At 50.5% G+C, this 12858-nt stretch overlaps 1 protein-coding gene across 1 annotated transcript; it reads left to right on the top strand.

Moving 5' to 3' along the window:
* The first annotated feature begins 1753 nt into the window (after positions 1–1753).
* On the top strand, positions 1754–2443 carry Rnf186 (ring finger protein 186). Its single transcript, XM_026400766.2, has one exon. The coding sequence runs from the start codon at positions 1754–1756 to the stop codon at positions 2441–2443; it is 690 nt and encodes a 229-aa protein (XP_026256551.2).
* The last annotated feature ends 10415 nt before the right edge of the window (positions 2444–12858 follow it).

The raw sequence follows: 12858 nt of genomic DNA, 5'->3' as shown, positions 1-12858 counted from the left end.
CCTGCAGAGGTGGAGGAGGGCACTGGCCCTAGTGGAGCCACAACTGGAGGGTGGTGGGGAGCGGTGATTGCCTGAGGTGAAAAGGTCCACTGTTGCCACCAAAGTGGAAAATGAATGCTGGGCACAGATGCCCAGGGCTACATCCAAGACCCCCTTCCGGTGGGGGAAAATGTTAGAGAGGAGTAACTGATTGTGGAGCTGAAGGCTGAGGAGAAGCGGGATGGGATGATGGAGGGTGGGATTTCAGAGACAGAAGGCCCAGACGGGGAGGAGGAGCAAGAGGAGCCCTCGCCCGCCTGGGCTCTGGCACACAGCGCTGCAGTGCGGGCCCCTTGGGGTGAAGGGAAGGGCTGAATCAGAAGCGGTGGACACCATGTGACCAGTGCTAGGTGACATGAGCAGCAAGGGACCACTCAGCACATCTTTCTGGATTCAGTGCGGCCTGCATGCTGAGGGAGAGGGTGTGCCACCCCACCCTGCTGGCGTCCAGGGCAAGGAAAAGGAGTCACATTTTCCTAATCGCATGCTGCTTCTATCTGCCAGCCCACGTGAGGCCTGCCAGCTTGAGTCAGCTGCCCGGAGGCCAATTGCACCTGCACGAATCGATGGGGTTGGTTCCATGAGACTGGGGACCATACCTTGGACGCTGGTAGGTCCTGCCCCTGTGGAAGGCCCCTTGGCAGACGTCCAGCAGGCCTACCCTGACCACACCCTGCCCCTGCTTCCAAGCCTTCCTTATGGGGTCAGGATCCGAGCGCACAGAGGACCCAGGGCACAGGGTTGGCCCGGAGCAGGCTCAAATAAAGGGCAGGTGCGCTTGTGACAGTTGGGTGTAGGCCTGAAGGCCACGCACAAGACTAATGACACCTATTATTAGGTGCTTGTGCCTGGAAAGCACCAATGAGATGCTCAGGAATCAATAACCGTTGATAACAGTTGTTGTGACTCTAAGGGCCCAAAGGGAACTGAGTGTGAGCACCTGGGGGCGGGGCCTGGTTTGTTTTTCTTTTCCTACCACTTCTTTCTTTCTTTTAACAAGGCCAACGGATCGCCAATGTGCTCAGAGCACAAACTTCTTCCCACTGACCCTGACACCCAAAAGGTCCGTGGCAGCCCAGTCCCTGGAGGTCTCATCTGCAGCCTGCATGACCAGGAGACGGTGGTGGGGCGGGTTGGCCCAGCCATGCCTGGAAGTGCGGCTCTGTCCCCAGCGATTCTCGGCAGCGTTTCTCAAAGTGGGGTTCCCCAGCTACCCACATCAGACATTGGCTCACGGTGTGGACTTTTAGGTGCCCATCCCGACCTGCCAAATCTTCATCTCTGCATCGGAGGCTTAGGCATCTGTATTTTAAAGGGTTGAGAGAGGGTTTGAAGGGGGTTGCTGATGCACCCCAAAGCTTACCAGCCACACGGTCATGTAAGCACTCACCAGCCACCTGGCCCCAACAGGAAAGTCCTGATTCATTAGGCCCTGCCCCTTTTGGCCTTCCTATCAGGCAATTCAAAGTCTGCAGGCCCACTAGTTACTGATTAACCCTCTTTCGAGTAAAGAAATAATAATAACAGAGGAGACACTGAACAGCCGGAAACAAGCCGGGCAGTCCTGGGAGAAAAGGGACACAGCTGCTGTCACAGGCCGGGGAGGCTAGAGGCATCCGGCACGGGGTCAGGATCCACCCAAGTCGGGGAGGCGCTGGCTGACCGTCCATGCCCAGGTGCCCAGCAGGCATTTGCCACCGGCTCTGTGCCCACAATGTCCTTCACGGAGGCCCAGCAACAGCCTCCACCCATCTCCGCAGAAGCTACTGCCACCGCCACCGTGACTTCGGGGTCCACCGGATGTCACCGTGGCTCCACAGAAGGCGACCTGGAGTGCCTGGTGTGTCGGGAGCCCTACAGCTGCGCCCGGTGCCCCAAGGTGCTGAGCTGCCAGCACACCTTCTGTGCCGTCTGCCTGAAGCTCCTGCTGTGCGTGCAGGACGACAGCTGGGTGGTCACCTGCCCACTGTGTCGAAAGCCCACCACTGTCCCTGGAGGTCTCATCTGCAGCCTGCGTGACCAGGAGACGGTGGTGGGGCGGTTGGCCCAGCCATTCCTGGAAGTGCGGCTCTGTCCCCAGGGGCTGGCAGGTGCCACAACTCCAGAGGCAGGGCATCACCCCAGCTTGGCAGGGGAAGACGAGCAAGACGCGGCAAGTGCCAACCGCGTGGCAGCCCGACGCCTGGCAGTGCACCTGCTCCTGCTGGTCCTGCTCATCATCCTCATCCTGCCCTTCATCTACCCAGGCGTCATCCGGTGGGTGCTGGCCATCATTATGGCCCTGGCCTTGCTGATGTCCACCCTGTTCTGCTGTTACCCCCACAGCCAGGGCAGCCACTGGCCCTGCCCCAGGACTCTCCTCTGCAGAGAGCAGAAACATAGCCAGATTGCCTCCATCGCCTGAGAGGCCAGGGCCCTGGCAGCCCTGGCAGCCCCTCTGCCTCTTGGGCCCCCTGACGTTCACTGCCAGCAGGGTAAGAGGCTATGAACCCTGGGAGATGACTACCAGCCGGACTTGCATGTCAAAGCTAGGATGGCCCACTCAGGTCAAGAACTCTGTGCTGGGACAGCGGGCTCACATCTGCCCTTGGTGTAGTGTGGCTAAACTGTTGGAGGGTGGGGAGGAGGCACCAACTGCTTGGATGCCACAAAGCGGAGCTTCCCGTTGCTCTTACTCCATGGCGCCTGGTTTCCTGTGTCACTTGATGCAAGTACTGCAGTATTGACCTCAGTGCAGAACAAACAGAACCACGACTCTTTTTTTTTTTTGCAGTTAATGTGGCCGGTTTTATTTTCTTGGTTTGTTTGGTGCTTTGTTTGGGGGGCAGTCTGCACACATTCCTGACTCTTCCACATTCCCCTTCTGGGAAGCAGGAACCCCCGCAAGACCCTCTGTCTTCCTCCAATGTCATTGTGCCCATCCCCACTCACCGAAGGCTCTGTTGTTGGGATCTCCCACTGAGTCGGCCCCAGGGAGGGACGCTGCAGGGAAGGATTATCCTTCTGAGGCTGCAGGGGTCCATGTTTAGCCAGCAAGATCTGGGGAGGTGGGAGAGGCAGGGGACTGGGCACTGCTCTCAGCATTGCCACAGGGACTCTCTGCTCTGACTCATCAGCCCCTGACTTAAGGGAGAACCTTGGGGCTACAGGATTGTCCCTGCACATCTGCACAGCAGGTGCGCAGTCCCTCACAGCAGAACCCAGTCTTTATGGATGGTGTTGTATTTGTTAATGCATCTCGTGTCCCTGTTTGAGCTCTGTCATAAAGATAAGAGGCCTCATAAACACAACGGTCCCCACCAATAACCCAGCCTCGCCCTGAGAGTCACAGTGTCTTCTTTGTGACCACTTTTGCTGCTCCACAGAGAGAAGGCATCTGCTGGAGGGAAGGACCTCCCGTGGGGGTCCACCGGGGCTCAGCTGGGGCTGGACGTGGGAGTGCTGGGGAACAGACATCGGAAGCGACACATTATTTTCTTCCAAAGGCCACATAATTGGGAACAGACTTGGAAACTCAGGCTCTCCAGGCACCGTGCACTATCTTTCCCTGTCTCTTTCCTCCTGGAAGGATGAGAGTCCCCAGCTGAGCACAGTTCATGGTGTCAGGAGTGGGGAGGGGGGCCTGGCTCCGTGCTCTTGTGCTGCTGAGCAAGGGCTTTTATTCTCGGAGCTTCCTTTTCCCCCAACTGAGCTAGTTGGTCTGAATTATTACTAAAAGTCCTGGAAATCTCAAGAGCAGAGAACCCCACTGGGCCCCAGAACAACAGACATGGGTCATATTCCCCGAGGACACATGCAAAGAGAAGTCTACACGTATGTATGCAATCCATTATTCTTTAGTTCTTCAAAATGTTAAATGTTTTCTTATAAGGTACTTGCTAAGCAACTTCAGGTACTAAGGAAGAGAGTGTGGGCCCAGGTGGACCCACGCTCGTAAGCTGGACCACGTGGGCTGAGAACACCCTGTCTCCAAAGGATAAGTAGATGACCAGACCACCTCCCGAGCTGGCCTCGGGCATGTGCAGTTTGGGATGGCAGCCAGTTGGACAGGGAAAGAACATCTCTCCCCACTCCTCCTCCACTCTTGTTCTCTCCAGTTCTTGAGTCCTTCACCAAGACAAAATGTCGGAGTCCAGCTCCAACAGGGGGTCTCAAGAGACGAACGGATGGTGAGATTCGGCGAAAGGGGGGTGGAGAAACAACACAGACACCAAAGTGAAGGTGCTGAATCCCAATCTTTAATTGTGAAGTTAATCATATACACTTTTCATTTTGGCAGGCTCATAGGTACTTTGTGGTTACAAAAGAGGAATCATTATTCAAAGAAACAAAGTATGACGTAGTTACAATTAGAATAGAAGAATGTATTTTGGCTTATGCATAAGCAAGCATTTTTCCTTTCAGTTCACGTTTTGCTTTGAGCTGTTTCTGTTTAGTTAACTTTTAATAATAGTTAGAAATGTCCCAGACTATTGGCCTGTACCTTGACTATTCTTTCTTGACTTACTGACTAGAACTGGTGCCATGGTTACAGCAAGTGGTTAACTTGAAAAAAGAGGCTATTAATTTTAATCAAACAAGAGTAAGAGCACAAACCATTGTGCACAGGAACAAGAACAAGTTGCCCAGTACTAAGCACTAATTTGTCTTCTTAACATTAATTCTTCTTCTCTAGATTTTAATTTAATTTCTCAAAGACTTCCTTGACAGGAATGCAGAGAGTTTTTCATTAAACATTAACAGTTTACATTCCACAGCTGAATCATTGCATTTAGAGCAAACAGATTTATTCTTTAGAAGTAATTGCATTAATTGGGAAAGTCATGATTTTTCCCGCATACTTAATGATCATATGAGAAGCCGCAACTCTACTTATTAAAGGAATACAAAAAAAAAAAAAAAAAAAAACCCAGCCCATTCTCAGAAACATACTGCAGTCCTCCAGAGGATGGACGCCTTGAGCCATCCACCTCAGTGGGGCCTTGCCATTGCCTGAGTCAGGGGAGGGGCGCAGCAACAAAACCTCTACCAAAGCTTATGAAATAGGGGTCATTATTATCCCACTCTGAGGACCGGAGAGGGCAATTCCCCTCCCTAAGGTTACACAGTCAGTACCAGAGCTCTTTCAGAAATTAACCCAGGGCTCTTTCTGCCTCGTTGCCTGGTCTCCTTTGCAGGAAGCTCCAGAACAACTGAGATCCTGGACCCCATTTGAGAGCTTGGGAGAGACTGATTCCATGGAGAACTCAGGAACCTCCAAGTTCCTGGTGTCAGATGCTCAGAGAGGCTAGAGAATTCCAGAATCTGTTGTCTGTGCTAACGAAAAGGAAGGAGACTGATAAAAGGAGGACAGCCCTCCTGTACACATTTACAGCAGGCCCCCACCTCCCTGGCAGGGAGCCAGCTGGCAGGAGCATTGAAGTCCCAGGCCTGACACCCCACCTGCCCCATCTTTGCCCTAAGCAAGCTACTTTACTGCCCTGGACCTCACTTTGCAAGGATCAGAAGGGCCCTAGAATAGCCAATCTCCTGCCAGACTTCCTGCACATGGTAAGTCCCCAACCAGGGTACCCCCTTCAAAGCCCAGCTGGTCCCAACCATCTTCTGGCCCCTGGAGGACAGAGGGCACTGGAGGCCAGTATCCACCCCTAGGTGGGCAATGCTCCAAGAGGATATGAGAGGAAGAAACCAAAGAAGTGGCCCAGGGAGAGGAGGAAGTTGAGGAACTTCCTCAGAGCCTTTGTCCCCGGTCTTTAAAGTGGAGAGGGTAGCAGTCGCCTCCTGGGGCCTCCGTGAGGATTCAAGATACTGCCGATGAGAATCCAAGTCCTGACGAATGAACTGCCTTCATCATCGATCCTTGACCCTGGGGGGCATGGTTTCTTGGGGCTGTTCATCGTGACAACCAGCAGGATCCCAGCCTTGATGGTGGGGGAGAGCTGACTTTCAGGGCAGGTCCACAGATGGAGACGGCTCTGCTCAGCTCCTCGGGCAAGGTCCTAAGGATGGGGAGGAGTCCAGGGCACGGGAGACAAACTCCAGCTCCATCACCTGCGTCTCCCTCCTCCCAGCTTGGCTTGAAGTTCAGCCTCACCACTCACCAGTTAGCCCATCGGGGCCTCACGTTCTTCACAGAGATGAGAACAGAGTCGCTATGGAAACCTAGGGCCCTAGAAGAATGAAGAGTTAGGAAAAGGGGCTGTCCAGTTGGGCTGTCGCTTCCTGGCTGACCGGGTGTCTGGGACAGAAGGCTATGGGAGCCTACTTGTCCCATCCCCCATAGCCACTTTTCTCAACTCACCTTGTGGCCCTGATTCATTGCTGGAACCTCTTCTCAAATGGCCGGAGGAAGTGTTTCAGCCTTTGCTTAAAACAATTCATTCGTTATGGCAAAGCAGAGCTCTGGGTACCTGGTACCCCCAAATTCCTGTGCAGTCATCCCCAAGCCCACCTGCGGCCTAACTCACTCTCCTCCAGGGGTCCTGGAGTGGCCAAGAGGCAAGCGTTTGGAGGCTGGAGCATCCGCCTGTCAGTGTGAGACTCCACGTGGAGCTGAGGATGGGGAGAGAAAGAAGGGAACCACACCCTGCCACCGTACTGCCAATCATCGAAGGAGTCTTAATTTAAGCCTGGTCTCCCAAGTGGTTCTGAGGTCTATTTTTCAGGGAGGGGGGTTAGGATGTATCTAATTGGTCAATTTGTACTCTCCTGGAGTTTCACAGAGCTTAGAACTGGCCCGTACCCACCCACCAGGGTCTCACCAATCCCCGTGCCCAGGTCTTTGCTTTCCCAGACTCCTTTGCAGCCAAGGGTGGCCATGGGACCCAGTCATGGGATCCCAGCAAGGGGGTTTCTGGGAAATATATTTTCCCTGACCATGGGAGAGAAACCCATGGGCAAATGCTCAAGGGAAAGCCTCCTTTTCTTTCTTCCTTCCTGTTTTTGCACACAAGCTTAGAGCTGAGGGCGCCATCTTGGAGCCCCAGCATGATCCAGTGAAGGACAATAGCTGACGTGCTGAGGATGCCGAAAGGTGACAGGAGCTCAGGTCCCCCTGACGTCCTCGAGGTGTTGACTGATTCCAGAACCCGTCACCTCTGGGTTTGATGTTTGGTAAAACATCAGTCATGCAAATGTAGTCAGCATTTCATAGGCAGCCACTGACCATTCCACTGGAAATGTCCATTCTAATGGCTGGGGAGAGAATTCTGACTGGTGACCATCTTCTCCCTCGTGGGAGGATTTTTCCTACAAGCAAAGCCAACCCGGAGGAAATTGGGAATGTTTGACCACATTTGCATACCACTTTTACTTTTGATTTTCTTCTCCTTATTTTGATTTGTTTTTCTTTTCTTTTTTTTAAAAGCATGTCATTTTATTTGGCTTAATGTTTTCAAAGGAGATGCATCGTTGACATCATTGCCATAAATAAAAAACCGGGATCATTTGCTACTATAGAAAGTAATCAAAACATATAAAATGAAACCAATGCTGGTAATAAATAACACTGAATGCAAGGCGGATCCTACATTGGATTCTGGGGCCATGAACACAGGAGTGGGGAAACTGGTAAGTTAGTATGTGCTTTAACCAACAGTCCTGTACCAGGTGCCACCTGTATCATAGTTAAGGTTATATAAGATGCTAAATTGTGTGAAATAGGGTGAAGGACAAACAATTCTCAGACAAGAAATGTCTGGATTGTCTTTGCAACTTTCCTGTCAACCTAAAATCCTTCCCCACGACAAAATTTGCTAAGTCAACAAATACCATTAACAAGTCCCTATTCTAGATGGCTGAAGGCTCAGGGTTAAGACCAGTTTCCATTTCAGTAAAAAGATTAACAAATGTTGAAAAAGCATTAAAGATTTGGTTATTCTCAACAGCGTAAGCATTCAAGGATATAACTTTCTCTTAACTTTCTTCAAGGTGATTTGACGCACGTGCACACACCAGCCAAAAGTATCTCTATGTCCCAGTGATATGGGTCCTACACATTACAAAATATCAGATCGGGGACAAGCGCAAAGCGCTCTTAAGTAAGGAGCAGGTAGAGGTCATCTTCCATACCTCTATCTAAAGAGATAAGGCAGCAAACTACAAAGGCCTGCCTCACGTATGAGAATTATGGGGGGAATATGAACCAAATGACTTTGACTCCCGACCTCTGCCACTACCTCTGCCCACTCCAGTTGATGGTTCAATTAACAAAGAGCTGCTCAGTTCTTTGGCTCAAAGATGCCTTAGAGACACAAACTAGAGGTTGCTCAGCAACGCAACATCCATGGTAACCCTACGAGCCTGCGACACCCTCTACCTGGCCTTCCTCCACAGGAATGTCCAGTCCCCCCCCAGGGGAGCCCTGTTTTTTTTCTGAATGTGATGGGAAAAGAAGTGACTATAAACATACTTCTGGACCATTCAACCTGAAGTTTAGCACAACAGCGTCCTGGGGACACTCTTTGGGAAGGGATATAGGGCTACCTTCGGTGACGTCACCACAAATTCAGTTCCATTCAACAAATATTCAGGTCAGCCCAAGCCCCAGGACAGACATCAACAGGACGCAGCGAAGGAAGCGTCTTCCACCGGGGATCCATTATCTGCCACTAAACTGTCTTTAAACTTGTGTTGGTATTTAGGTCTGCAGGAAGGCAGGATTGCAGAATGAGCCAGGCCTGGGTTTAAATCTCAGCTCTGCCACCCTGAAGCTCAGTGATCCCAACCACATTATTTAACTCCTCCATGCCTCAGTTCCTTCCTAAGAACTGGGGCTAATGACAGCAGGTACTGCATCGAATTAAGTGATGTAAACAAAGTATGTCCGCAAAGCACATATAGCCAGTCCCAAGGGCAGTGCTCCTAAACAGTATTCATGGTTATTTCTATAATTTAATTCTAGGAGAATTAAATCCAATCACTTAGTCGTTCCAAACCCGATGGATCATCAGACTCACTAGTAGTCTTTGTTAAAAAGTAAAAATTCCTAGGCCTCCACACTTTAAGAAATTCTAAATTGGTGGGTCTGGTGGGGAGAGGGTCCAGTAGCTTATGACTCCGTTATAGACTTTTATTGGGCCTAGCCCATACAGAGTAGGTCCCCAACAAATACAGGCCCTTCCCTAGCCTGGACTATCGCAACACCTTTCTAACCAGCTGCCACTGTCCACTTTTGTCCCTCTGACTTCCCTATGGGCAGCCAAATAATCCCAGCAGCTCAGGAGGCTAAAACAGGAGGATCTCAAATTCAAAGCTAGCCTCAGCGATTTAGTGAGGCCCTAAGCAACTTAGTGAGACCCTATCTCAAAATAAAAAATAATAATAATAAAAATAAAAAGGACTGGGGATGTGGCTCAGTGGTAAAGCACCCCTGGGTTCAATTCCCAGTACAAAAAAAAAAAAAAGTTGAGATCATGTCATTTCACTGCCTAAGCCCTCTACAATTCTGCAACCATAGCCTCTCAGATTAGATAAGATGCTATACCCATAGTTCCTAACCCAAGGTCAAAATTTAGAAATATCCCAGTGGGCCATATAACCAGGACCTATGCCTGGCCTGATCCCAGACCAATGGAATCAGAATTTCTTGGGATGGGGCCCATGTAGGGCCACCAGACGAAATATATTTGAATTTCAGAAACACAATGAGTAAATTTTTTTAGTGTATCAGATACAATTTTGAAATATACGCATATTAAAAAGCATTCACGTATAACTGAAATTCAAGAATAACATATTTTTATTTGCTATATCTGGCATCCCTAAACACAAACATCAGTATTTTTAAAAAGCTCACGCTACCAGCTTGCATCTTGAATGTCCCCAAGAGGCCCATGAGTTGATGAAGGCTTGGTCCCCAGTCTTTGGAACTATTGGCAGATGGGGCCTAATGGAAACAAGTGAGGTCACTCATGTGGCTGGGTACTCCAAAGAGGATATTGCTGTTTCTCCTTCTCTTCTTCCCCCCTCCCTCTTTCTCTTCCTCTCTTCCCGCCTCCTCAGGCCCAAAGCAGCAGGGCCAAGTTGCCATGGACTAAAACCTCAACACCTGTGAGCCAAAATAAACCTTTCCTTCTTATAACCTGAATTTCTCAGGAATGTTGTCACAGTGACGGAGAGCTGAATAACATACAGGGATTTGGCCCCGGCTGCCTCTCCAGTCTGCTCTCATCCTACACTCCACCATACTCCCAGCTCAACGCCTCTGCAGTTGCCGGGTCCACCTGGGAAGTTCTGCCCCCATAACCCATGTGTTACCCCTCAACTCTGGGTCACCCTTCCCTGGCCACTCCTCACTGCTTTGCTTTATAACCCTGATCACTACCTGCTAAATTAATTTCTGTCCCATCACCCATCTCCCCTCTCCCCATCTCCTAAACCAGAATGTAAGCTCCATGATTTTACTGGGGGAAAAAAAAAAAAAAGCTTTGAAGCCAGGCACAGTGGTGCGTGCCAGGAATCCCAGCAGCTTGGGAAGCTGACAGGAGGAGCTCAAGTTCAAAGCCAGCCTCAGCAATGTTGAAGTGCTAAACAACTCTGTAAGACCTCATCTCTAAATAAAATACATATAGGGTTGGAAATGTGGCTCAGTGGTTGAATGCCCCCGAGTTCAATCCCCAGTGCCGCCCCCCCCCCGCAAAAAAAAAAAAAAAAAAAAAACAAGAGCTTTGATTCCTTCCTGTACTGTATGCTCCGTGCCTAGAACCCTGCCAGCAACTCAATAAATCCTGGTAGAATTAGTCAATGGTTAATTCAAAGGTTTCCCTTGCTGTGCTTGGTGGCACATGCCCGTAATCCCAGAGACCCAGAAATGGAGGCAGGAGGATTGCAAGTTCAAGGCCAGCCTTGGCAATTTAGCAAGACCCTCTTTCAAGAGTAACACAGAAAGGACTGGGCTGTAGCCCACTGGTAAAGCACCCCTGGAATCAATTCCCAGTACCATAAATAAATAAATAGTTCTTTAAAAAAATGAAAAGGCTTCCCATTCCAACACAACCCCCTTCCTATTCCTTTGGGTGGAGTTGATAAGAAAACATCTTATTAGAAGTATCCTTTACAGAGAGAAATTGCAGCTAATGTTTATTGTGCTTCCAACACACCACACACTGTTCAAGCACACTCATGAGTCCTCACGACCACATTTACAGGTTGAGGAGGAAACTAAATCCTGCAATGTGCAATAATAATAATAATAAAAAAAATCCCTCAAAGGCATAACCAAAAGGGCTAATCATGCCTTTTTTAACCCTTCCTACCTGTAGCCTTGATTATGGAATTATGTCCAATGGGGGTGATGGGGATGAGGGGTAGGTGCAGGAAATGGATCTAACTAGATCCAGTGTCCAAAGGCAAGTTTGTTTGACACGAGGTCTCTAACCAATTAGGAGCAGGGCAAAGTACCTGGTCCCACAAAGCCAATTTGCTGTGAGGGGCCACCAGACTGAGCCAAGAATTCGCTGGCTAGAATTCGCTCTGCTGTAACCCACATCAATATGGTTATTATTTCATCTTTTGTGTGTGTGGCACTGGGGTGGAACCCAGGGTACTCCACCACTGAGTTACATCCCCAGCTCTAGTGTTATTTTATCTGTTTGTTTGTTTGGAGACAGGGCCTCACTATGTTGCTCAGCAGGTTGAAACTTGTGATCCTACTGCCTCAGCCTCCCATGTAGCTGGGATTACAGGCGTGCACCATGACACCAGCTGATTATTCAATTTTAACAAGGCCCAAAGCATCATGCCCTTGAAGCCTACAGATCACTGGTCATTTGGCCCTCACAATAACTGTCTCGCTGTCCCTCTTGGTTCTGAATGGCCAGTGTGGATAAGGAGATGGAAGCCTGCTGGTCTCTGACCCCATCCACTCGAATCCTTCCCACTCACAATCCCAGTCTGTCTTCACCAGGAGAGAGATCAATAGACTTGAGGTCACCATGACTCATGTTCCTTCTCTGGTCCTCATTAGCTCTGTGTCGTCTGCTCTGTCTGGACCTGAGCTTCAGTTTCCCCTCTTGTAGAACTGGTTGATGAAAATTCACAAGACTGCTAGGGCCACCAGTCCCTCTACCAAGTGCCCAGCATAATCCCTGGGGCTGGGCACAGAACAAGGGAGGGGGCAGTGGAGACCTCCAGCCTGGGGCCTTTAAATTCTAGAATTTATGGCAGACCATAAACTAGCCAACAGGAAAATGAACAAAATAATTTCATAGAGGATAAATGGTATGATTAAAAGATATCAGGACTACCTGGTGTGTGATTTCACTGTCTTTACAACAGTGCCTGGCACATAGTAGGTGCTTAGTAAACATTTGTTCAGTGACTGTGCTGCAGTAGTCAAGGAAACGCTTGAAGGACTGGAAAGTCAGAAACAAACCGGGAGAAGAGGTCTGGGGGCAGAGTCCCAGGCACAGGAGCTCCTGGGGCAAAGGCCTTGAGACTGGACCAAACTAGCGTTGGAGAAACCGAAAGTAGAGTCAGGGCGATCGCGGGTGTCTCTCTACTTTGCAAACTCACAGTGCGGTCGACACGGGTGGGACGGCTGAGTCTGGCATTTCACCCAATGCACTGCTCAAGTTTCCCATCCGAGTCGCTCCGGGGCCCTCCCGTCTCCTTCGCCCCGAGCCCCTGTGCAGCAGTTTCCGCGGGGCGCACCCCTGAAGCCCTTCTCCGGAGCCCGCCGTCCCGCTTCCTGCAGGGCGAACGCCCAGCGCACAGACCGCGCGCGGCGGGTTGGCCCGTCACTTCCTGGGGCTGCACCCCTGTCGCGGCGGGTGGCGGGTGGGGACCGTCTTGGGCAAACCGACCCCGGAGGCCGCGCTC

Source organism: Urocitellus parryii, chromosome 11 (genome assembly GCF_045843805.1).
Source record: "Urocitellus parryii isolate mUroPar1 chromosome 11, mUroPar1.hap1, whole genome shotgun sequence".
Lineage (NCBI taxonomy): Eukaryota > Metazoa > Chordata > Mammalia > Rodentia > Sciuridae > Urocitellus > Urocitellus parryii.
The sequence above is the reverse complement of the archived record's forward strand: the minus strand, read 5'-3'. Positions and strand labels throughout refer to the sequence as shown.

Bases quoted from the DNA above. Each gene is read 5' to 3' on its own strand.
- Rnf186 (XM_026400766.2), top strand. From the start codon at position 1,754: ATGTCCTTCACGGAGGCCCAGCAACAGCCTCCACCCATCTCCGCAGAA.